The sequence below is a fragment of the Protopterus annectens genome, chromosome 3.part1, assembly GCF_019279795.1.
Source record: "Protopterus annectens isolate FY-2018-M chromosome 3.part1, PAN1.0, whole genome shotgun sequence".
In the NCBI taxonomy this organism is placed as follows: domain Eukaryota; kingdom Metazoa; phylum Chordata; order Ceratodontiformes; family Protopteridae; genus Protopterus; species Protopterus annectens.
The window spans coordinates 1,100,274,972-1,100,300,352 of record NC_056732.1 but is presented as its reverse complement, the minus strand read 5'-3'; the positions used below and the strand labels follow the sequence as shown (position 1 = coordinate 1,100,300,352).

Sequence of the window (25,381 nt, the reverse complement as noted above, 5' to 3'; positions counted from 1 at the left end):
AAATGCTCTCAAATCTATGAACCATCTTTTGATTCTTGTCTCTCTGTTAGTAATCACAGACATCACCACAGTGATCTGGTACACGAACAAGCAAGGGGAACCAGTTCTTATCCCCTTTGCAGCCTAGTTGTAAGAGCCTAGGTTCTAGTTCATTTTGTCCCTCCAGGCTGCATACATTCCATCAGAGCAAAGCATCATGGCAAACAAGTTGAGCGGAACCATGACAGATGTTTGGAAATGAAAGCTACATACAGATGTCTTTCAGTATCTGATCTGTTTGTGGAGAGCTCTCATTTAGATATGCTTACTCCCATTCAGAACAGACAGTTAAATTTGTGCCTGGACGTATTGCAAGCAGGCCTGAAAGATGAATTGTTTTCATTCCCATGGACAAGAATTTTTATGCCGTTCTACCTTTTTCTTTAATAACCAGCATTCTTCTAAAGATTCAGATGGACTCTCCAAGGGTAATTGTGGTGGCCCCCATTTTGGTCCAGGCAACAATGCGTTCTCCCTTCTTTTGAAAATGGTCAAGCACAATTGTCGCAAGCTTCCTGAAAGAATGGACTTAGAGGACATTAGGGGTTTGATGCATCCAAACCTTCAACTTCTTCAGTTGACTGCCTGGATGATAGAATTCTAATACCTTTTAGGCACCTTTTTTTCTGAGGATGTGCAGCAGGTTTTAGAAGCAAAGAATTCTACTATTAAAAGTTATACTTGGATAAATGGAAAAATTATCCAGTTGGTACCAGTCCAAGAGACAGGGTCTTTTTAAGGCTCAGACTCCTGTAATTCTTCAGTGTATGTGTGAGTCACCTTCTCTTACTCTTTTAACAATGTTCATCTCTTGGCCGTATCTGCTATTATGACCTTAGCCCCCCCTCCACTTCTTCTCTGACTCAAGTGAGGCAGTTTTATGATAGGGTGTTACATATCAGTCCACCTAGAAGACAGGTGGCTCCCCCTTGAGATCTTAACTTTGTGCCAGAAAAACATATACTGCTTCTAAAACCTGCTGCATATCCTCATCAAAAAGGTGCCTAAAAGGTATTAGAATTCTATCATCCAGGCAGTCAACTAAAGAAGCTGAAGGTTGAGGTGTATCAGACTCCTAATGTTCTGCATGTGAGGCTAATTTGAAGTGATTGTCTTGGAAAGCGGTGTTACTCATTGCTCTGATTTCTGCAAGAAGAGTAAATTACAAGCTGTTCTAGTGAGTAATCCTGATCTCGTTTTCACAAAGTGTGTTACTTTGAAAATAAATCACTCCTTTATGCCTAAGGTAATTTCAGAGTTTATATTAAGCTAGGCAATTTGTTTCTCTGTTTTCTTTGCAGAAGCTACAAGTAATGGGGAGGGAATTCTACATACTCTGGATGTACTCAGGCGATTCAGATACTACATTGGTGGAACAAAAACCTTTAGGGACTTGGTCAACTGTTTGTTCCATGTGAAGGTAAGAAAGGACAAAAAACATCTAAACAGACCATTTCCAAATGGTTGTCCCATGCTGTTGCCTTTTGTTCTCACATAACAAGACACTTCTAGGCAAAGTCAGGGCTCTCACTGGCAGAGCTTTGGCTACTTCCATGGCATTTTGGAAAGGGGTGGACTCTGGAAATATACTAAAGGCAGCAAGTTGATTATCTGTTGCACACCTTTACCAACAACTACAAACCATATTCCTTCTTTTAAGGGTAGAGCAGACTTTACTAGGACTATTCTCCAAGGGATCCTGGACTGTGATCCATCTTTCTTCTCCTTTACTTTTTAGGCTCTGGTGTCTGGTACACTGATTAATTTAATTAACATGTTAAAAACTTTTATTAATTAAATTATCTTTGCATAATTAATATGATAAAACATTACCATTAGATCTACATAAAATAATAATATTGTTAGTTTCTAAACATTTTAAAATTTAAAATGTTAAATGATATGTAAACTTCCGGTGTAAAATCCCTGATTAAAATATTAAGTTATACAAAACTGAAATTAAATTTAATTGAGGTCAAATCGTTCAGGGTTAAACTGCCCAATTACTGCTGTCATATACAATAAATGTAAATTTTAATCTGTAAGTGGTACCAATTACATTGGGGTCAAATGGTCCGGGTTCAAACTGTCCTGCTTCCTGTTATTGGAAGGGCATTTTGCAGGTAAGCTGCATATTAGGGTTAGCATGCACTCAGATATTTTAGCTCTGCTTAAAAAAAAAAGTCGGTGGGCTTTCCCTTTCTCTGACTCCACTGCAAGGAAATAAAGGTTTTAAGAAGTACAAACAGCTTTCTGGTACCCACACAATACTGGAACCATATTGTAGGGAGAAAAGAAACCTAAAGATTGAGTTAAACTGTAGGAAATGGCAGAGTTTTCCTTTAAATTACTGTTTTCCCATCATTTCTTGAGTTGGAGTTTTATACTAGTTTATTCATGCAGGTAACCTTAGTATTGTAGTAGTAGTTAGGTTTTATGAATGTGAAGTGTGTAGCAATTTTAGATTGTTAGGTTATTTTTTTATTGCATGTTGTTTTTAATTGTCTGGAGGTGTCCCTGTTTTGTACAGCTTGAGTTGTCATGGCACTGGTTTGCAAAGTTTCACAGTGTACCTTATTCATATTTCTTTTAGTATTATTTAGAGTTAGGTTTGTTATGGTTTTTCTGTGGACTTGGAGAGTTTAAAGTTTAGTTTGTGTTGTAATCTGATTGGGTTTAGAAGTGATGCAGTTAGCGGTGAGGTCTGGGTGTCATCCTTTGGAGGGGACATAAGGAACCCAGCCATGAGCAGTATGTGCTGCAGCAAAAAGAAACCTTTATTTATTATTTTTATTTATTTGATATTGGTTGACCGGGAATGTCTGACTGAACTAGAACCCTTTTTCAGCAAAGGCCTGGGGAGAAAAGCTCTGCAAAAGTGCACAGAAAGTTTACAAAAATAATATTCTTGAGAACATTATATAGAGTATAAAGTGAAGTATACAAATTGGTTACAAAAAAATTTTACAAATGCAATTGACAAACTATTTACAAGTTAGTGTCATATATATATATATATATATATATATATATATATATATATATATATATATATATAGGTTATATATATATATATATATATATATAGTTAGGAGTTCATAGGCATTTACAGGCATGCCTTAGGGCTTTACATTTACAAGCCTATATCTTCGGGGAACTATACCATTTTTTTGTGCCCTCTCTGTCTACAAGTGACACTGAGGTATCCCTGCAATGAAAAAAGGTGTAACAATTTGAGACTGTAAGTGGGGGATAAAATATATGTATACAAGTTAGGAGAAGTTGAGAGAGCTGTTGGAACAAGACGAGAAAGTGAGAGGGTGCCAATAATAGCGTAGTCAGAAAGTTTATACTGGGTGTTTACAATGACAAGCCCAGGTATTTAGTAGGTATTCTTTTAGAGCTTTTTTGTATGCGTTTGCTTGTGGTGTTTTTCTGATGGTCAAGGGAAGCTTGTTCCAGGATAGGACAGGAGACTAGCTATAAGGTTTTGGCCTGTTGAACATTTGGGCTTATAAATTTCTAAGAGTTGTTGGTCACAGCTCCTGAGGGTCCTCGAGGGAGTATAAACAGATGTGAAACAGAGCTCCTCTATAACACTGTTCAAGAGGAACCTGGATGAGTGGATGAGGCATCATAAATTCTTACCAGGGATAGTGCCCACAACCCTCCTGGACATGGACAGTCATCACTAAATGCAATCTTGAGTAATGACTAGTACCTCTGCAGTATTACATTGGGTTGAAATGCCTAGGCTTAACATGGCCTCTGGGTCGATAACCTAGTAATCTCCTATGATCCTATGAGTGAGGAGATGTCTGGACAGGAGGGAGGGCTTGTTGAAGATTGAAAAATAAAGAGTTGAGGTAGAAGTTGGTGAAGGGGACTCTAGCCAGTTTAAGGTTTTGAGTGAATGTCAGTGATGTGAGTTAGAGGTCTGGTTAGCTGCAAACCTGGCTACTTTGTTGTAAGTGGTTTCAAGTTTAGTTAGTAGAGAGGACTAGGGATTAGTTAAGATTTGTGAGCTATAAAGTAGGCTAGATAGAAGGAAGGCATAGGCAAGAGAAAGTCGAGAGTCTTTTGTAAGGATTTTTTTTATTTCTGTAGAGTAAGCCTAGTTTTAGGTGGGTTTTCTTTATGCAGTGGTGGACATGGAGGTCAGATTTGAGTTGATCATCAATGATGGCTAAAAGAAGCTTAGTGTGAGTTTCAACACTGATGACATTGTTAAGTGATATGATAAAGAAGGTGGGTTTGAGATGGGTGAGAGATTTTGGCAGGAATAGAAGTAGCTTTGTCTTTATGGGATTGTGGATAAGTTGGTTGTTAGTGAGCCAGTTATCGGTAGCGTTGAAGGAGTTTTGTGTGAGGGCGTGGAGGTTTGAGAGGTTATTACAGGTAGAAATGATTGTGGAGTCATAAGCATACTGTATGAGAGAAAAGTAAGGGAAGACTGTGTAGAGGTGATTAATGAAGATGTTAAACAATAGGGGACAAAGAATTGACACTTGAGGAACTTTCATCTTGACGGGGAGGAAGGGAGACAGTGAGGAGAGCCATTTAACAGATTGCTGTCTGTTGCAGAGAGAGCGAGAAAAGCCAAGAGATGGATGAACTGGAAAGGCTGACGCTGGAGAGTTTGGATAGGAGAAAGGGGTGTGAAACAGTGTAAAAAGCTTTAGAGAGGTCTAGAAAGAAACAGAAAATGAGTTTGTTGTATGTGGCTAGGGAGATAGAGCGTGTAAAAGAAATAAGGGCTGAAGTAGTATTGTAGTTTGGACGGAAGTAGTGTTGAGTGGAAATGAGTAGATATTCCACAAGTTGTTTATGTACACATTTGTTGAGTATTTTAGAGAGGGGAGATAGTTTAGCTATATATAGGCTGTTAATTGGATAGTTCAGTGGAGTTAACTCCTTGTGAATAGGTATAGTAAAGAATTGTTTCCAGAGTGAGGGTACTGTGCATTCATGTTACAGAGGTTAATGAGGATGGAAATGGGGTGGGCTATGGAGTTTGCAGCTATCTTATGTAAGAGTGGAGGTAGATTATCCACAGATGAAGAGCCTGGCTTAAGCTTAGAGGAGATGTTTATGTAGCTAGTGGGAACTTGTTTCATGGAGAAGTTGTTGTTTTGGTGTGAGGGGGTGGGGGGAATCAACTCTAGCACTAAAAATAGCAATTCAGAGAGACAGCTGCAAAGAGGAAATACCTCATTATCGGCTAACTTGCATGCCTCTGAATCGCTCAGTAATTACCACAAATGCTAAGAAGCACTTTGCTGCGATAATCAGCATTGAAGTTCCATATATCCTGTTGGCACAGGTACTGCACGCATTCAGTCCCCCACATACATAAACACATTCAAACACAAGGATACACTCCCTTGCCTCTTAACTGCCAGTGAAGGTACAGAATGTCCATGAATTTGCCTCTTAAGTGCCTTGTCCCATTTCATAGACCATTACAGTCATTCAGTAATGCTAGATATTACAATTTCATACTTATTGCTCAGACTATGTGCAGGAGATATTGTTATTCTATTACTATTCATTTGTCCAAGAGAGTGTCGAGATATTGCATCTCATTTCCACACCACTCACTCACCTGAAACCACTCATAACTCTGCATTCACACAGAAAGACACACACACACTCCTATTTCCCCTACTACCTCTCAGTTAAAATCCCTGAAACCTGCCTCTAATGCATTCTCGTCCATTGAAAGTAGTAGGTGAACTTAGCAATGAAGGAATTCCATCCACACAAATCATTCAACTATCATAACACAAGCCATTTCAAAGAGTAAAGAAATACTGCAGTATAAATGAACAGCAACAAAATGTATCAACAGTGATATCTTCAGCAAAAGACAGAATAATGACAGCAGATAAGCCAGCATGCCAGCCAAACCAGATGTCTCTAAAGGATAAACTAAAAACAGTTTACAATGTACAAATTGTAATACAAGCATAATAAATTATCAACATAAACCAAGAGTAAAAGTAGCTGACTGAATAAAACAAAGCCAGAAGTAACAACTGCAACATTCATCTATACAGGACATCCCCTTCTCCTAAAGATCACAAGAATAATCTAAATCAGCAGCTTTGGGATAAGACCGCAGCTAAAATGAGTAAGTCTGCGCAACACTAGCTCACTTATACGAGTCACATCTGACACCTAGAATGATCCTGCGGACAGTCACCACTCCTTGCAGAGTTTTCAAGGCAAAGGGGGGAACTGAAATAGGTTGCCAGGCCTTCCTTCTGTAGCACACATGGAGGCACGTAAACTTGGAAAGTTGAGTCCCTAATCCACTTTACTGCAGGTCTTTCACCCCAGCGCCTCCCAAAAAAACAAAAAAAAAATATATCACTTGCAGCAACTACTACTAAATTAACAGTCTCAACCATAGGTATGAATAGAAAGAAAAAAACATACAAAGAAATATAAAACAATGAAACAAATGTAAACGGAATAAATGAGAAACCAAACATATTTACAGTACAAACGTGCAACAAGACCTGAAGAAAACAAAATAAGCAATAAAAGAAAAAAGTAAAAATTGAGAAAAGAAACACCAGAATGAAATAAAAAGAAAACAGACAAAAGCAGTGCAGCTACCATATATAAAAAAAATAAATAAATAGAAGAAATGAAAATTGACAGTCAAAAATAGAAAGAAAGGTCAAAATAAAGTACGATCTTGAAGGAGTCTAAAAAAAGAACATAAACAGGAAAATAATGAGCAAATATTCCACCTAGGAGGAAAAGGCAATAAAACAAACAATTTGTAAATAAATAATATGGTTTACCAGTTAGAGAACTGTGCAACTTACACTGCTTTGAGACTGACTACTCATCAGGGGCTAAGATATATATATATATATATATATATATATATATATATAGATGTAAATATATATATAGATATAGATAGATATAAATATATATGGATATATATATATATGTGTGTGTGTGTGTGTATATATATATATATATATAAATAATATGAACTAAGAATGAAATAATTGGACTACTGAAAACAACCAAGAAAACTAATACAATTAATTTACAATCTGCACACATATAAATACAAAGAATGAATGTAATATAAATTTTACAAAAAGCATTAATAAGCTAAATATACCCCAAAACACACAATCCCAACTCCATGCACAGCAAACCAAAACATAAAAAGCATTACAAAGCATGTATGCAGACAGCCATATAAAAGAATATAAAAATAAAGAGCAAAACTAGTACCGAAACAAACTCACAAACGCAACTTTAACTGTGGCTATGCATAACTTACATTTCTGAGAAACAGATGAAAAACATTGAACAATTAAATAAAAAAAAATAAAAAGAACATTAATGCCTACATATACAGACCCCCTCAAAAATAAGCTGACTTTCACATACTAACTGGGATTCAAAAAGGGCTAACGCCAGTGATGAGTGCTAACATACACAGTTTTCCATGAGCAGTGGCTCTTTCTGATTCATTGTCAGCCCTACTGCAGTGATTCTACACAGACTGTGGAATTACTGCTCTGGGATGTCCCTTGGCTTAACACATTTTTTAATGAAGCTTCTTACGGGAGTGGCATATGGCGAGTCAAATACTCTTCCCCCACAAATGCGTGCAGTAAATGATTTACTCAGCTAAGTACTCCTAGAACTACTTGGTTGTGTAAATCAACCCTGTTATCGCCCTTTTTGAATCCCAGTTAATGTCTGAAAGTCAGCTTTTTTGAGGGGGGTGGTCTATATATGTCTGCATTAATGTGCTTTTTTCCAGTGTTAGTTTATCTGTTACACTGAAACCTGAGGAAGCTTTATGTAAGGGAGATGCAGTGTCTGAGATGGGGTAGTAGGATGCACAATTTGGGACAAATGCAGGCACGAGTACAAAAAAGCAGAAGTCAAAGTGCCTCCAGTTTACAGGAGAAGTTAAGAAGAACAGATTATGATGCTTTGGTCCTGTGCAAGAAAGCAGAAGATGATTTGGTAGAAAATGTCTATGGGAAAAGGGAAGAAGGGAGAAAATGACTATGTCCAACCAAGAGATGAATATATTATATGAAAGAAGACCTGCGACAGTCCGACAGAAGAGAGAGGCAAAAGTTGACATGACACGCAAACCCCATGCATAAATGGGGGGAATAGGGGATTTGATGATGATGAATTGACCCATTTGAATTATTTGAGAATTAGCATTACTGTGGCCTTTTAGCCTCTAAGCCTATAATGGAAGAAGTATTAGTTAATGAATACAATTTGTTTTGATATTCCTTTATTACCCTGAAAGCATTGCTAACAAATCATTAAAAGTCACAACTGTATGCATAAGAGCATTATTTCTTTACAGTCAATACCTCTCCTCTTTAAAAAAAAAAAAAAAAAAAAAAAAACTATATATATATATATATATATATATATATATATATATATATATATATATATATATATATATATATATATATATATATATATATATATATATATATATGGTTTCACATCACAATCCTGAATTTTATAAAACTTCATGATCTGGAAGCCCAGAATCCTGAATCGCAAAAGACTGAAAACGCACAGGATACATATACTGACTATAGCCCCTCACATCCCCTGCTACTTAAATATATCAACTCCAAGATTGCACTATCATGAGTTATGTTGTAGTATAGCAAGTTAAAAGGGAATGTTACTAAGGTTACAACAGGCAGTCAAGAACTCATGTGATGGTATATTTGCCATTTTTTCTGTGAAGTGCAATCTTGGAATTTATATATTTAATTAGCAGGGGGTGTGGGAGGCACTGACCCCCACATGGGGGGGGGGGTGCTGCCCCCCCTGCCCATACTTGGTGAAAAGTGCTATCCTTTGTCTTGTATGTGTTTCTCTTTGTCCTTGTACTGGAATATTGTCATTCTTTGTGTCTTGTATATTTTGTGATTTAGGATTTTGAATCTGAAGACATGCAACCCCTTTCCACTTATGAGGATTCTGATTAAGAGGGTTCCATTCCTTCAGCCTCTCCCCCAGAGGATTTTTCCATTGATGAAACCCTGCATACTTTAAGGGAGAATTTCCAATGGGAGAGTCGGGACTACCCTCAGGCTTAAAATAGACCCAGGGAATTCCTAGATCTTTCACAACACAGACCCTTGGCCATCCCCCCAGTCCTGGATGTTGTGGAGGATGTTTTTCTCGAATCCAGCTTGACTACTGACGCCCTTCATCTTGCTCCGAGAAAACCTGACAGGTACTATAGAGTCCCTGACTCACACAAATATCTTTTTAAAAATCCTACAGCTAACCCTGAGGTCATTTCTCAAGGGCCAAAAGGGATTAAAGCTACCTCTACTAAGAATCCTACCCCCTCAGATAGGGATTCTCAAGCATTGGACAGATGGGGTAAAAAAAGTATACACCCCGGCTACTCTTGCTATCAGGGCACTAAATTGTCAGTTCCATATGCTGAAATTTCAGCAACATACCCTGGAACTCCTTAAACAAAAAAATGGCTTCCTTTCCTGCTTGGATAGAATCTAAAGATTTACAAGAGTTAATGCATTCTGCAAGTCAAGTAACGAAACACACCTTGCACTGTGGTTTTGACACCCTAGAAGCTTCTTGCAAGGCAGCAGTCACTGGATCTGTCATTAGAAGGCATGCTTGGCTTAAGTAACAGCCCCTGCCAGACCATGTCAAATCTAAATTGTTGGATGCCCCCTTGGACAAAGATAATATATTTGGCACTAAGGCAGAATAGGTCTTAAAAAAGATAGAAGAAAAAGCAAAATCTATGCAAACAGTTAAGGATTTCTTGCAGGTTCAGCAGGCATTGTCCCTCTAAACACTGGTCCTTTCCTGCTCACATTAATTTTGCCCAGTCTAGGGCCCCATGGAAGCAGACCCCCCCAAACAGCAACTCCAGGGAATGCAGAGATCTAAGGAGTGGACTAACTCAACTTCAAAACCAGGGCGCTCTAAGCCACCCCCTTATGGTAAGAACTCACAATGACTCACCACTTCCACCCCCTCCCTCTACCCACCTTCACTTACCCTGAGGAGGAAAACTCTCCTTTCAATCAATCACCTGGGCTACCATTACCAAGGACCACTGGGTTCTGAACATTGTGTGTTAGGGATACAGATTTTCCTTCCACACCCTTCCAACCCCAAAAGGGTTCCCAGACCTATCACCTAATTAGTGGGCAGAGGCACAAAGGCAAATCCTTTCCCTGCTCTTTATGAGGGCAGTAGAGCATGTTCCCGCAGAACAGATTGGCCAAGGTTTCTACTCCAGACCTTTTCTGGTGCCCAATCCTCGATCTATCCATTCTAAACACCTTCCTGGTGATCCCAAAATTCAAACTGCTCGCCCTCCAGCAGTTGATACCCATGGTCTCCAAGGACACTTGGCTAGCCACCCTAGATCTACAAGAGGCCTACCTCCACATTCCTATCAGGGAATCGTGCAGGAAATATCTCTGCTTCAGGGCAGGATCTCAACACTTTCAGTTATCTGCACTTCCCTTTGGCTTATCTACTGCTCCCAGAGTTTTCACAAAATGTCTGGCTCCGGCCATTGCCTTTTGCAAACAAAGAAATATTCAGATTTACCCATACTTAGATGACTGCCTTATTCAGGCAGATAGCCAGGAAAAGCTGCTCAAGCTCCTGGTTTGTAAAGATCCTACTAATCTCCCTAGGGTTCACTATCAATGACAAATCCAAACAGGTGCCCACCCAAAGGATAATCTTCCTGGGAGCAAGTCTGGACACAGCATCCCAGATGGCATACCTTACTCCAGAGAAATTTTCCTGACGGCCTACTTCTCTCAACTAGCCACCAGGCCCCAGCTAACTGCAAGTAAGATCCTGCAAGCTCTGGGGTTCATGGCATCTTGCATACTACTCATTCCATATGCCCGACTGCATATGAGGAAACTTCAATGGTACCTAAAGAACCTTTGGTGCCAACACTATCAAGAGCTGGAAACTCTTCTACCTATAATTCCTTGCCTCAGAAAAGATTTTCATTGGTGGGCAACAGCATGCTCCCACAACAAGAGAATGCCTTTCTCCCCACCCCCTGCCACCCAGACCCTCACCACAGATGCATCAGACTACGCTTGGGATGGATACCTGGACGGCAGGTGCATACAGGTCCAATGGAGCCCACAGCAAATCCCTTTGCACATCACTCATAAAGAGATGATGGCTGCGCAGCACGCCTTGATAGATTTCAAGCCCCTTCTCTCTCCAGGGGCTCTCCTGATCAAAACAGACAACACCACTGTGATGATGTACATCAACAATCAGGGAGGGACTCTCTCCTACCCTCTATGCAGGCTGGCCATGACCCTTTGGCACACAGCCGCTGCCATGCGACTACACCTGTTAGCACAATTCCTACCAGGCTCTCCCAACTTTCTGGCAGATCAGTTAAGCAGAAATCTTCTGGACCCACATGAGTGGCAACTCAACAAAACTACCTTCACCCTAATAACTCAGAAATGGGGAATCCCGAAGGTCGACCTCTTTGCCTCTCACACCAACCATCAGCTCAGCAAATTCTGCACCAGGGAGCATCACTGCATGGCTTGGAAAGTGGATGCCATGTCCTTCCCATGGGTCAGTCTATTGGTCTATGCCTTTTCTCCCCTACCTCTCATCCCCAGGGTACTGTTTAAAATAAGGGAGGAAAAACCAAGGACCAGTCTTATGGCTCCAGACTGGCCCTGGCAGCACTGGTACCCCTTCCTGCACAGCCTGTCCTTGCTACCCACATGGCATCTTCCTCAGATTCCAAACCTCCTGACCCAGAGGGAAGTGGAATTCATGGATCCCCAATTGCAGACACTCAGTTTGGCAGCTTGCCTTATTCCCTAACCCCAAACCAATCTACCAATCTCAGTAAACAGGTTCTGGATGTTATTCGTGAGGCCAGATGTCCTAGCACCAGAAAGTCTTATGCCGATAAATGGAAAAGGTTCTGCACCTGGATCCAGGCTAAGGGAGCCAATATGGCACAGCCCTCCATTCCTCTCATCCTAGATTACTTTGACCTACTACAAAGTGGCCTCTCTTTCTCCTGTATAAAAATGCATGTCTCTGCTATTTCTGTACATTTTCCCACTGAGCAGCCCCTTTTTTATACCCTCTGATCAAACAGTTTCTAAGAGAGGCTAGCAAATTGAGGCCACCCATAAGGGCCCCAACACCAGCTTGGGACCTTAATTACAGATTGGAAAAGCTCACCCTGCCCCCTTTCGAACTGGCTTCTTCTGCAGAGCTAAAAATCTCTCTCCTGGAAAACAGCATTCCTTCTGGCCATCACTTCAGCCAGAAGAGTCTCTGAACTGCAAGCACTCTTGGCTATGGAACCCTTCATCATCTTCCATGCAGACAGGGTATCCCTCAGAACTAACCCATCCTTCATGCACATGGTGGTGTTCAATGTGGCTGTCAACCAATCTGTTAATTTGCCCACCTTTTTTCCTAACCCCCAGAACAAGGGGGTAAGGATTATTCATTCTCTAGATGTGCACAGACAGCTCAGATTCTATCTAGACAAGACTAAATCCTTCAGAAGGTCTGATCAATTGCTGGTTAACTTTGCTACAGGACAGAAGGCAAAGCCATCTCCAAACAAACCATTTCCAAATGGATAGCACACTGCATCCATTTCTGCTACAAACAGCATGGAAAGCCTCCCCCCATGGGGGTCAGGACACACTCCACCAGAGCAGCCTCCACCTCTGCAGCTTTCCTCAGAGGAGTTCCCACCAAGGACATCCTGGAGGCTGCCACCTGGACTTCTGTTCGCACTTTTACCAAGTATTACCACCTGCCTCTCTTCTCCAAATCCAGGGCATAGTTTGCCTCTGCAGTTTTGCAGGGCTTCCTAGCCAGCCCCTAGTTTCATTGACTGCATCCACCCTTTTCCTCAGCTTTGCGAATCAACCCAAATGTGGTGACTGCAACAGTGAAACATGAAGAACATAGTACAGTTGTGTACACTTACCATAAATGTAGATGTCCGAGTGTCCTCACTGTTGCAGTCCTGGCTTCCCTCCCTCCATCCCCCTTCTTCTCTTTCTCCTTTTATTGCCATTCTAACTTGTTGTTCTTGCCTGACAAGGGACATATTGGTATTTATTTTCCACTGGTGGCGTTTCTTCCACCAGAACCTGGCCTCCTACTTGGGGGCTCCTGGCAGGTTGGGCAAGAAAAACTGATGTAATGGCATCGGTTGCCTTACTTTATACTGATGACCTGACATCAGTCCTCAAGTGACAGCAACCAATGCTGAAATACTAAGTGTCTGGTATTCGGGCTGGCTGAGGGCTACTCTGGCAGGGATAACCCAAATGTGACGACTGCAACAGTGAATACACTGGAACATCTACATTTATGGTAAGTGTACACAACTGTACTTTGTAGGTCACAAGGACTTAAACTCTGAAAATGTAAGTCAGAAGTTGGATATAGTTTCATTAGACACTGAAGATTCCCTAGAAAGAGTTAAGCAGTCAATTTTTCACATAAAATTTTTTTTTCACACAAGTTTTGGTCTCTCTCTTGCAAATTCATTGCACTTTGTGTCATGGTGTGTTCTGATGATGTTTCATATTCAGTTAATCTTTACCGTACCCTGCTTATTTTAACTTGGTTTAAGGCCTTTAATCAGGTCTTTGAGCCAACTGTGTGGGGATGCAGTGTATTGAAGGTGCAGGGTGACCCTTCACTTCCACAAGGGACACGTGCTTGCAGACAACTCCAACCACCAATCCCTGAGCACTAGAGGTAGTTTCCTTGGTCTTCACTAGAGAAATCTGACCTCCCCTTGCACTCCCTGAGCACACACCATGTCCCCCTCCCCATCCAAAGAGAACCAAGCAGGCCATCTCCTTTTACTCCTTTCTCTCCTTGCTTGGCTGTTTTAAAGACAGGGCAGCTAATCAACCCTGGTCACCTGGGCTGCAGTGAGGGCTCATTTCTTCTGTGCTGGTAATGGAAAAGGATTTCTATATTAGTCCAGACAGATTGCAGCTGTTAAACAGTAGATTGTCATGCTAGCATTCAAGTTTAGTTAGAGGTAAGAAGGAAGCTGATTGATGATATTCTTGCAGAAGATGACTTCTGTAACTAACAGAATGTTGAGAAAAAACTGTTCTTGATTTTCCAGGTGCTTATCTCTTAAACTCTTTGTACAAGAAATCTGGGCAAAGCCAAGGAAAACTGGGGTCATAGGCCTAAAAATAGTGGCAGAGTTTAAATATTGCCCTTATAAACTTAGAAAGATGCAAGAATAACAGATTTTGCATTTGTGTGCATTTCCATAAATATATAAAGTCTGAAACTCAAATGTCTGTCATTATTTAGTGACCTCAATCCACATTGGTTTGACAGAAAACAACAAATTCTATGAGGAACAGAACAAAAATATGAGGCAAAAAGTCTGGATAGTTGAGAGGTATGCAAGTGTGTGTGAGATACATCAACTGTAACACATGCTTAGCTCAGTCCCCCCCCCCCCCACACACACACACACACACACATACACACACAGTGCAGAGGTCAAGCATTTGCTGGAATCCTTAATTGTGGCCAAATGCAGAGCTTTGTTTCTGACTGGTCCCAACTGCATATCATTCTTCTAGTCTGTTATTGCTTTCTTATTGAGGAGAACACTGTTAATTCTTTTTAATGTAGAAGACATTCTTAGAAATACTTCCACAGTATGACTGCAAAAAACATTAAGCTGAAAATAAGAAATAATACACACACTGTACAACACAATGTCTTAAAGGTAACTTGAAAGTCTACTCAGGCATCTTAAAACAATAATCATTGAATGTAGCTCTGACTAGATGTTCTTCGTGTTTCACTGTAGCAGTCATCACATTTGGGTTATTCTGCCAGGGGTAGCCTTCAGTCAGCCCGAATACCAGAGGCTTAGTATTTCTGCATTGGTTGCTGACCCTCCAGGACTGACGTCAGGTCGTCAGTGGTATAAAAACAGGAAGCCAACGCCATAACACCAGTCTTTCTTGCTGAGGAGCCTGAAGCAGAAACAGTTTGCACGAGTGCCGGTTGACCTCTACCTGAATTTTCGTTTCTGAATTGAAGTTGAAGTCTTCTAAAGTGAAGTACCCTGTTGGGAATCCTTTTTTCTTGCTCTAACCAATGTCAGAAAAAGTTAACAATTGTCTCGCCTGTGGAAAGCAAATACCAGATCGAGACTTTCATTCTTACTGCATCACCTGTCTATGCCCAGACCATGACGTTCCCCCACTGTCGGTTTTGTGCTTTGTTCAACTCCAGAAATAAACGTCGTCGGGCCCTTATTGTAGCTAGATATTTTTGCTCTCAGTCCTCGGATTCCGATATGGCTTCAGTAAGCCATCTGACTACCAAGCTTACGAAAAAACATAAGAATAAAGACAGAGATAGACCGCAGAGGTCCAAAACTTCTGACAACGCTTCCGTTAAGCTAGCGTCAGTTCTCCGGTCCTCAGTGAGGTGCTTTTGCAGACCTTGCCAGACCATGTCAAATCCAAATTATTGGACGCACCCTTGCACAAAGGCAACTTATTTGGCACCAAGGCAGAAGAGGTCTTAAAGATGGAAGAAAAAGCTAAATCTATGCAGACAGACTTCTTACAGGTCCAGCCACTGAGGTTCAGTAGGCATTGCCCCTCCAAGTCCTTTCCTATCCCCTCTACTTCTGTGGATTTGCAGTCCGCTACTGAAACCCTTTCAGAGTCCGGTATGCTGCGAGAGACTACTTCGACTAAGGATCCTGCGGATGTCTCTACCTTGGATGGGTCCGGAGCCGCTGAGCAGGCACCGGCTTCTGAGGAAGTACTTCGCACTACCGATACTCAACACAGACTGACGACTTCTTTCGTGTCTTCAGTTCTTTCGAATACAACCGAGTTTCTAAGGCCCAGGGTATGAACCACACCCAAAAAAACGACGACCCAAGCTCAGGCACCTGCTTCCGCACCTCAATCTCAAATGCTTAAAATGGCGGAAGACATTATAATGCTTATTAGCGGAAGTCGGGCTACCCCTTCCAAGAGAAGGAGACTTGTCCTCAGCAGTTTTATCTGAACAGGAGTCTGATGACTCTGATGCATCTGAATATGAAGATATGCAACCCCTCTCTGCCTATGAGGATTCTGATGCAGAGGAGTCCATCCCTTCAGCCTGTCCACTCAAGGATGTTTCCTTTGGGGAAACCCTACATACTTTAAGGGGGCATTTCCAATGGGAATGTCAGGACTATCCTCAGTCAAAAAAGAGACTCAGGGAATTCTTGATCTTCCACAGCACAGACCTCTGGCCATTCCTCCTGTCCTGGATGTTATGGATGATGTTTTTATGGAATCCAGTCTGACCCCTGACACCCTCCCTCCTGCTCCCAGGAAACCTGACAGGTATTATCGAGTCCTACTGCTGACCCCAAGGTCATTTCTCAACGACCCAAAGGAATCAAAGCAACTTCAGCTAAGAATCCCACCCCCTCAGATAGGGATTCCCGATGATTAGACAGATGGAGTAAAAAAAGTATACACCTCTGCTACTCTTGCTATTAGAGCATTAAATTGTCAGTTCCACATGCTGAAATATCAGCAACATACCATGGAACTCGCAGAAGAAAATAGAGTTGCAAGAGTTAATGCATTCTGCAAGTCAAGTAACTAAGCACACCTGACAATGTGGTTTTGACGCCCTAGAAGCATCTTGCAGGGCAACAGTCACTGGTTCTGTCCTTAGAAGGCATGCTTGGCTTAAGGGACAGACTTGCCAGACCATGTCAAATCTAAATTATTTGACGTACCCTTGCCCAAAGACAACTTATTTGGCACCAAGGCTGAAGAGGTCTTAAAAAGATGGAAGAAAAAGCTAAATCTATGCAGACAGACTTCTTACAGGTCCAGCCACTGAGGTTCAGTAGGCATTGCCCCTCCAAGCACTGGTCCTTTCCTGTCCACTCCAGGCCAGCTCAGCCCAGATCCAGGGCAAGCAGACCCCCCTGACAACAGCCCCAGGGAATGAAGAGATCTAAGCAATGGAGTTCCTCCTCTTCAAAATCAGGGAGTGGCAAAGCCACCCCCTTGTGGAAAGAACTCACTGTGACTTTTCACTTCCACCCCCTCCCTCTGCCCACCTGCTTGTGCCCTTAGGAGGAAAACTGTCCTTCCACACAAGCAACTGTGCCACCATTACCAACGACCACTGGGTTCAAAACATAGTGTCCCAGGGATACAAATTTTATTTCCACACACTGCCAACCCCCAAAGGGTTCCCAGATCTTTCCCCAAACCATTGGGCAGAGGCCAAATAGCAAGTCCTTTCCCTGCTTTCCATGAGGGTAATAGAGTATGTTCCTGCAGAACAGATAGGCCAAGGTTTTTACTCCAGACTCTTCCTGGTACCCAGAAAAGAGGGCACATGGCGCCCCATCCTTGATCTATCCATTCTAAAGACCTTTCTGGTGATACAAAAATTTAAAATGCTCACCCTCCAGCAACTTCTAGGATGCTTGGTTAACCACCTTAGACTTGAGAGAGGCCTACCTACACATCCTAATCGGGGAGTCATGCAGGAAATACCTACTTTTCAGGGGAGGATCAATGGACTTTCAGTTATCTGCTCTTCCCTTTGACTTATCTACTGCTTCCAGAGTTTTCACAAAATGTCTGGCTCCCTCCATTGCTTTTTGCAGACAAAGAAATATTCAAATTTACCCGTACTTGGACGACTGCCTGATTCAGGCAGACAGTCAGGAAAAGCTACTACAGCACCTGACCTTTGTAAAGGACCTACTGACCTCCCTGGAGTATACTATCAACGAAAAGAAATCCAAACTAGTCCCCACACAAAAAATTGTATTCCTGGGAGCAAGCTTGGACACAGCATCCCAGATGGCATTCCATACTCCAGAAAAACAAGCCTACCTGACAGCCTACTTCTCTCAACTAGCAACCAGGACCCAGCTATCCGCAAGGAATATCCTGCAAAGCTTTAGGGTTCATGACCTCTTGCATTCTACTCATTCCATATGCCAGACTGCATATGAGGAAACTACAGTGGTACCTAAAAAGCCTTTGGTGTCAGCACTCTAAAGACCTGGAAACTCTTATACCAATGATACCTTGTCTAAAGAAAGATTTTCTTTGGTGGGCAGCAGCATGCTACCACAACAAGGGACTTCCCTTCTCACAACCCCACACCCCCCAGACCCTCACCACTGATGCATCAGACTATGCCTGGGGGCTCACCTGGATGGCAGGTGCATTCAGGGCCAATGGAGCCCAAATCAACTACAGCTGCACATCAACCAAAAAGAGATGTTAGCTGTTCAGCACACCCTGACAGCTTTCAGACCCCTACTCTCCCCGGGGCCTCTACTGATCAAAACAGACAACACCACAGTAATGTGTTACATCAACAAGCAGGGAGGGACTCACTCTTATCCTCTGAAGGCTCGCCATGACCCTATGGCACATGGCCTCAGCCATGCAACTACACCTGTTGGCACAATTCCTGCCAGGTTCCCTAAACTCTCTGGCAGACAAATTAAGCAGAAACCTGCTAGAGCCACAGGAGTGGCAGCTAGACCACAGAACCTTCACCCTTGTAACCCATAAATGGGGCACCCCGAAGGTCAACCTCTTTGCTTCCCACTCCAATCATCAGCTCAACAAATTCTGCACCAGGGAACCTCACAGCAAGGCCTGGAAAGTGGATGCTCTATCCTTCTAGTGGGCAAACCTCTCAGTCTGTGCATTTCTCCCTCTACCACTCATTTCAAGGGTACTGCTCAAAATAAGGAAGGAAAAACCGAGGACAATCCTAATTGCCCCAGACTGACCAAGACAGCACTGGTGCCCACTGCTGCGGAGCCTGTCACCATGGCACCTATCTCAGATTCCAACACTCCTGACCCAGAGGAATGGAGAATTCATGCATCCCCAATTGCAGACCCTCAACCTGCCAGCCTGGCTTATTCCCTGACCTCTTCTCAAGCTGCCAGTCTAAGATGTTATACGTGAGGCCAGACACCCCAGCACTAAAAAATCTTATGCTGATTAGTGGAAAAGATTTTGCACTTGGATCCAGGCTAAGGGAGCCGCAACTGAACAGCGCTCCCTACCTCTCATCCTGGATTACTTGACAGACACACAGGGGTCTATCCTTCTCTTCTATTAAAATTCATGCCTCTGCCATCTCTGCTCATTTCAGCACAGAGCCACCTCTTTTCTCACACCCTCTCATCAAACAGTTCCTAAGAGGGGCTAACAACTTGAGGCCACCCAGAAGAGCTCTTACCCCAGCTTGGGACCTTAACTTTGTGTTGGAAAAGCTCACCCTGCCTCCCTTTGAACCTGCAGCTTCAGCAGAGTTAAAATTTCTCTCTTCGAAGACAGCCTTGCTTCTGGCCATCACTTCAGCTAGAAGAGTATCAGAGTTACAAGCACTTATGGCTGTAGAGCCCTTCATCATTTTCCATGCTGAGAGGGTCTCCCTTAGGACTAACCCATCCTTCATGTCTTAAGTGGTGTCCAGTGTGGCTCTAAACCAATCCATTCATTTGCCACCATTTTTCCCTAGCCCACAAAACAAGGGGGAAATGATTCTGCACTCAATAGATGTGCACAGACAGCTCAGATTCTACCTGGACAGGACTAAATCTTTTAGAAAAACTGATCAATTGCTAGTCAGCTTCGCTGCAGGGGCAGAGGGCAAGGCCAAGGCCATATCCAAACAAACAATCTCCAAATGGATAGCGCGGTGCATCCATTTCTGCTACAAACAGCATGGGAAACCACCCCCAGAGGGGGTCAGGACACATTTTACCAGAGCAACCTCCACTTTATGCAGCTTTTCTCAGAGGGGTCCCCACTACCTTCACCAAGCATTACCACCTTCCTATCTTCTCCAAATCCAGGGCAGGCTTTGCCACCACAGTCCTGCAGGGCATCCTAGCCAGCCCCCAGTCTTCTTGACTGCCTCCACCCTTTTCTACAGCTTTGGGAATCAACCCAAATGTGATGACTGCAACAGTGAAATACTAAGAACATAGTACAGTTGTGTGCACTTACCATAAATGTAGATGATCGAGTGTATTCACTGTCCTGGTTTCCCTCCCTCCATCCCCCTTTTCTATATCTCTCTCTCTCTCCTTACAAGGAATTTTTTGGTATTTACTTTCTACTGGTGGTGGTCTTCCACCATAACTGAAATCCCTATGGGGGCTTCTAACATTTAGGGCAAGAAAAACTGATGTAATGGCGTCGGCTGCCTGTTTTTATACCACTGACGACCTGACATCAGTCTTGGAGTGACAGCAACCGGTGCAGAAATACTAAGCCTCTGGTATTCAGGCCGACTGAGGGCTACCCCTGGCAGGATAACCCAAATGTGATGACTGCAACAGTGAATACACTCTAACATCTGCATTTATTGTAAATGTACACAACTGTACTTTCTATGAGGATAACCCCTCAATTTCTACCTTCTCCATTTTTAAAAGAGCAGATTAACCTTTCTAGAACTGGAAAGAATGATTACTAAATCAGCTTACATTGCATGGGGTGAATGTAAGGTGTATTACTAGTTTATTCATTCTGGGTAGGCACAATACATGTCTGATGTAGGGTAAACATTCATTTTTTTTTAACTAATCAACTGACCAAGTGTGACCCTGCTACCAGAACCTGGTTGGTCCAGTCATTCCTCCTGAGGCATTCTGATTGGTCCCACAGGGCTCAGTTCACCAAGGCTCCTAATATCCCAGATGTCACTGGTTTGTGAGACAGGCAAGGGGGTTATGACCTATTTATTCCCTGCCAGAGATCACCAGCTTCCCTTTCAAGGCAGAAGTTGGGCCACCCCGTTTCCTAGGGTGAGAGCCAAAGTCCCAGCTCTTCTCTTAGTTAAGCTCACCAGCTTCCTCATGAGAGGTGAGGGTTGCTTGGTACAGAACAAGTCATTCATGAGTGAGATAGACCTCCTGCACCTACTCACAACCCTGAAGCTCCACAATTGCATGCCTTGGTATGCATGCCAGCCCTGAGGCCTGGTACATTCATAAGCACCTCATGGCAGCCTGAGCTCACTAGGTCCAGACTCCAAGAGTGCAATATCCAGTGTTTTCTTTAGGTGCAACCCAAGTAGCCCACCAGACCTGGTGCCATCCCCCCAGTAGGGGTGAGCCAGCACTCACTGCACTGCTCATTCCATCCTTCTCAAGCGTACAGTGCCTGTACCAGTAGTCTAATGTGTTGGCTAGATTGCAGTCAAGACAACTTCATACTGTACCATGGGAAGAGATTGTCAGCATTTATTACCTTTTCTCACCTCTTCAGGTTATGAAGTTTGAGTCTGGACTGACAAATGCTTATAGAGACCTCTGCTTTTTGACAGTAGATGAGAGCTTACATGTGTTGATTGAGTTTAGTATTAGTTAAATGTTGAATTCACTTTTGGGTTTGAGTTTGTGAGAGGTATGTATGGTATGGCATGAACACAAACAGAAGAGGTGGAAATAAAGCAAATTGTAAAAGTTGTAGTTGATCTTTAAGTATATTTTTTGTGCATTGATTCACATTTTACACCTCAGAAACCCACACCAAACACTGATCGTCTGTCTGTAGTGAAATGTTAGTCGATAATGTCTAGTTATATTTTTTTTAAAATACTATAGCAATATTGTAGTACTGTTACTTTACTCAGCTGCCCTCAAATTGTTCATACTCCTTCCATCTTGTTTAATCTCCTAATTTGCATAGAAGTTGGAGACTATTAGAGGTAGTACTTGGCTATGGCCATTGAAAGTTAGCAGGTAGTGTTTCCCATAAGGATTTGCTTTACTGTAGAGTTGTGGGATAATGTAAATGACAAAAGAGATACAAATGAGAAGGGAACTTGAAAGTAAAAAAGCATGAACTAGGAATTATTTTATTTATTTTATTTTACATTTGTTAACCAGGGGGTGTCTGACTGAGCCGAAAAGACCTTTTTTCAGCAGAGGCCCAGGAAGAAAAGCTCCACAAAGAAAAATTACAGACACATTTAGTTATTTAGACATGATCAGTATACACACAAATTACGAGAGACATGTTTTTACAGTGGTATGTGGCACATCAAGAGTTACAGTGGAGAGAACAAACAAAAAAATATTAATTTAAAAATAAACGTAATTAATAGATTTGTGGTGTACAGCTGAAATTTGGAACATAGGTAGAATACCTACATAGTACACAGGTGTGCAGTACATGCATTGTGGATTAGCCAGTGTTTGTGAGTAAGATTGAAAACTATTATCAAGTACTCTAGATTTAGTATGTATACGTTATCTGCTTTCGCTAGCCTGGGGAGCAATCATGGCACTGCCAACTTTGCTTGAGATGTTGCCTGATGAGGTCTTTAAAGGAGGCTTTGGATGATGTGTTTTGAATGCTAGTAGGGACAGAGTTCCATTTTTTAGCCACTGAACTACTATATAGTGCATCTCCAAAGCTATTATAGCTGTTGGTGACTTCTACTAGTAGTTTGCTTGATGATCTAAGAGGCCTTTTGGCTGAGTGTTGTACTAGGTTTTTGAGGGCAGGACACTTATTGGGGAGGTAATAGATAGAATGACAGAGGCAGAGCTGATTGTAGGTTAGGAGGTTGGGCAGTTCAAGCCAGTGGAGCTGTCTCAAAGCAGTACAGTAATGAGTTCTATATGAGCAATTTGCAGCAAAGCGGGCAATTCCTTTATAGCAGGCTTCCATTTTGCTTAGTTCAGTTTTGTTGAGATTAGTCAGAATGGAAGATGCATAGAGTAGGGTGGATAGAAGTTGGGAGCGAGCAATGGCTGATCTTGTGTTGTTGGTAAGAAATGGTTTGATACGGTAGAGTGATCCCAGTTTGCATTTACTTTTTTAATAGTTAAGTTGAGATGACTATCAAATTTTAGGTGGGAGTCTATGGTTATTCCCAATAGCTTAGCCTGTGCCACTGGAGTGATTGGAGTAGCATTTGTGGAGTAGATAGTGAATTGACTGTTAGTGTTTTTGTTAGAACTGGTTGTTATCATAAGCTGAGTTTTCTTTGGATTTGAGGATAAGTTGAGCTTTGGCAAGGTAGTTTTCAACGTCAGAGAATGCTAGTTGAGTTGTTTGCAGGAGGGTGGGGATGTTTTGTGCAGCACAGATTAAGGTAGTGTCATCTGCATACTGAATGATAGAGGCATGCTGTGTGAAGGTATGGAGGTCATTTGTGAAGACTGTGAATAGTAGTGGTCCTAAGATAGAACCCTTTGGGACTCCTGTAGTTATGGGCAGCTTGGTACCCGTCAGTTAAGTAGCTTTGGAACCAGGTAAGAGTGGAATTTGATAGGTGATATTGGTTTAGTTTGTTTAGCAGGATTTGGTGTTAGACTGTGTCAAATGCTTTGGACATATCCAAAAAAAGTGTTGACACCTGTAGGGCTTCATTTTTGAGAAGGTTTACTGTGTCTGTGAAGCAGAGGAGGGCTGTAGTGGTACTATGGGCAGGTCTGAAACCATGTCTAGGAGATAGTTTAGCATCTGGGTATAGATGCATTTTTCTAGGATTTTGGCCGGGGGGGTAAATTAATGGGTCTGTAGTTATTAAGTTCAGTGGAGGTCCCGCCTTTATGTATGGGTGTAACATAGGATATTTTCCAGAGTTTCGGCACATAATTAAACTGCAAAATTGTTTTTTGGATTGTCAAACTAGCTAGTGTTTTTTTTCTCCCCACAGAAAAATTGTATGGTGACTTCTTGAGTTGGAACATTGAAGATGTTCTATCCCAGCTTCCTTTGAAACCAGGTAAAATTGCAACTTTCACTGTCAACATCAAGGTGAAGTTGGACTTTTCTTGCCAGGAGAATTTACTACAGGACTTGAATGATGGTGAGTCAGTTTTTCTGTTTAACTTTGAATCATTTGAGTCATATTTTTGCACCTTTGTTTATTTGCATCTTTCGTGCAGTTTTATGTAATATTCCAAAGTTTAGCATGATACCTCTTTTTGTACTCTGTCCTAACTTAATGCTAACTAGTTGCTCTGCTGTTATTTACACCCTAATTTTTAAGTTACTGCAGTAGAGTGTCATGGTGTTGCACTTTGTGATTCTCTCCACTTTTCCAAGCACTGGAAAAACAACCTGAAAAATGTGCAGCCTTGTAGTATATGGAGTGCCATGATTGCCCACCAAAATCAGGAAAACGTAAACTTATTAAGCAGGTTCCTAGCACAAGGCCAGATCTTAACAGCATTTAGAGGTGCTTAACAAAAACCTGTTAAGGACATCTAGATTCTGTTAAGATTGAGTCTCGCGTACAATTCTGCCAGCGAAGTCCAGCAGCAGAAGGTAAACAAAAAAAACATGACACAATAGAGTATCGTAACAGATGTAAGCAAATGTAAAATAAATAAAATAAAATTAAATAAATAAATAAATAAACAGCCTTGAAAGCAATTGGTTCTAAAGAGGAGAAACCCAGTAAATCACTTTGCACACTTACACTTTTTTTTTTTGTAGCTGGCAGTACATGAAGTAGATAAAGCTTTATGCACTACAGATAATTATGATTAGGTCTCTAATCATAATCAGCTTTGTGTGCTCTTGACCTGGATGCCAAGATTCACCTCTTTAGCTTCACTCTCAAACTGAATTTCTTGGCATCCATGTCTCAGACATCTAAGAAGCTGGTTATGATACTTGACCCAAGCATGTTGTTGCGTCTTTCGGCTTTTCCCGGTTAGTGGTCGCCACAGCGGAACTCCAGTCTGCTAATGATTGGTAGCTGATTTTTACGTGCCGAGTTACCAGCCCTGAAGCACAACCTTCAACGAAGGTATGCCCATTCACGCATGTCTCCACGCAGATGACGCTCTAGCTGAGAATCAAACCAGACACCGTCTTACTGTGAGGCGACAACGCTACCGCAGCATCACCACCACGTATTACGAGACCGAAGCATAAGTCTCTATATTCTAGATGTACAACATTTGTTTGTGCTACCCAGGGCACAACATTTCTGTACTACAGCTCTATCTATATGTTTCAAAAGAACTGATTGCAATACGTCTTTCAGAATATAGTTCCGTTCCTAGGTCTTCCGAAGTTGTAGGAGGATGTGTTTATTGTTGTGTTTGTCTCGTCACAGCTGCTCATTATGAATACAAATGAACCTTTAACAGCCACAGGTAAAGACAAATAAGTAAACACACAGTGCAAATGGAGATTTTGTACTCGAAAAGCTTTGAGTTTGTTAAAAAAGTGACTTGATG

General features: G+C 41.9%; 1 protein-coding gene across 1 annotated transcript in view; it reads left to right on the top strand.

Moving 5' to 3' along the window:
- Positions 1-25,381, top strand: part of LOC122797753 (trafficking protein particle complex subunit 9-like) — a 3,992,710-nt gene that overhangs the window by 1,467,121 nt on the left and 2,500,208 nt on the right. Inside the window, exon 16 of the mRNA XM_044066278.1 lies at positions 23,845-23,997. Within this exon, the coding sequence (XP_043922213.1) occupies positions 23,845-23,997 (153 nt within the window). The remainder of the gene's footprint in view (positions 1-23,844; positions 23,998-25,381) is intronic.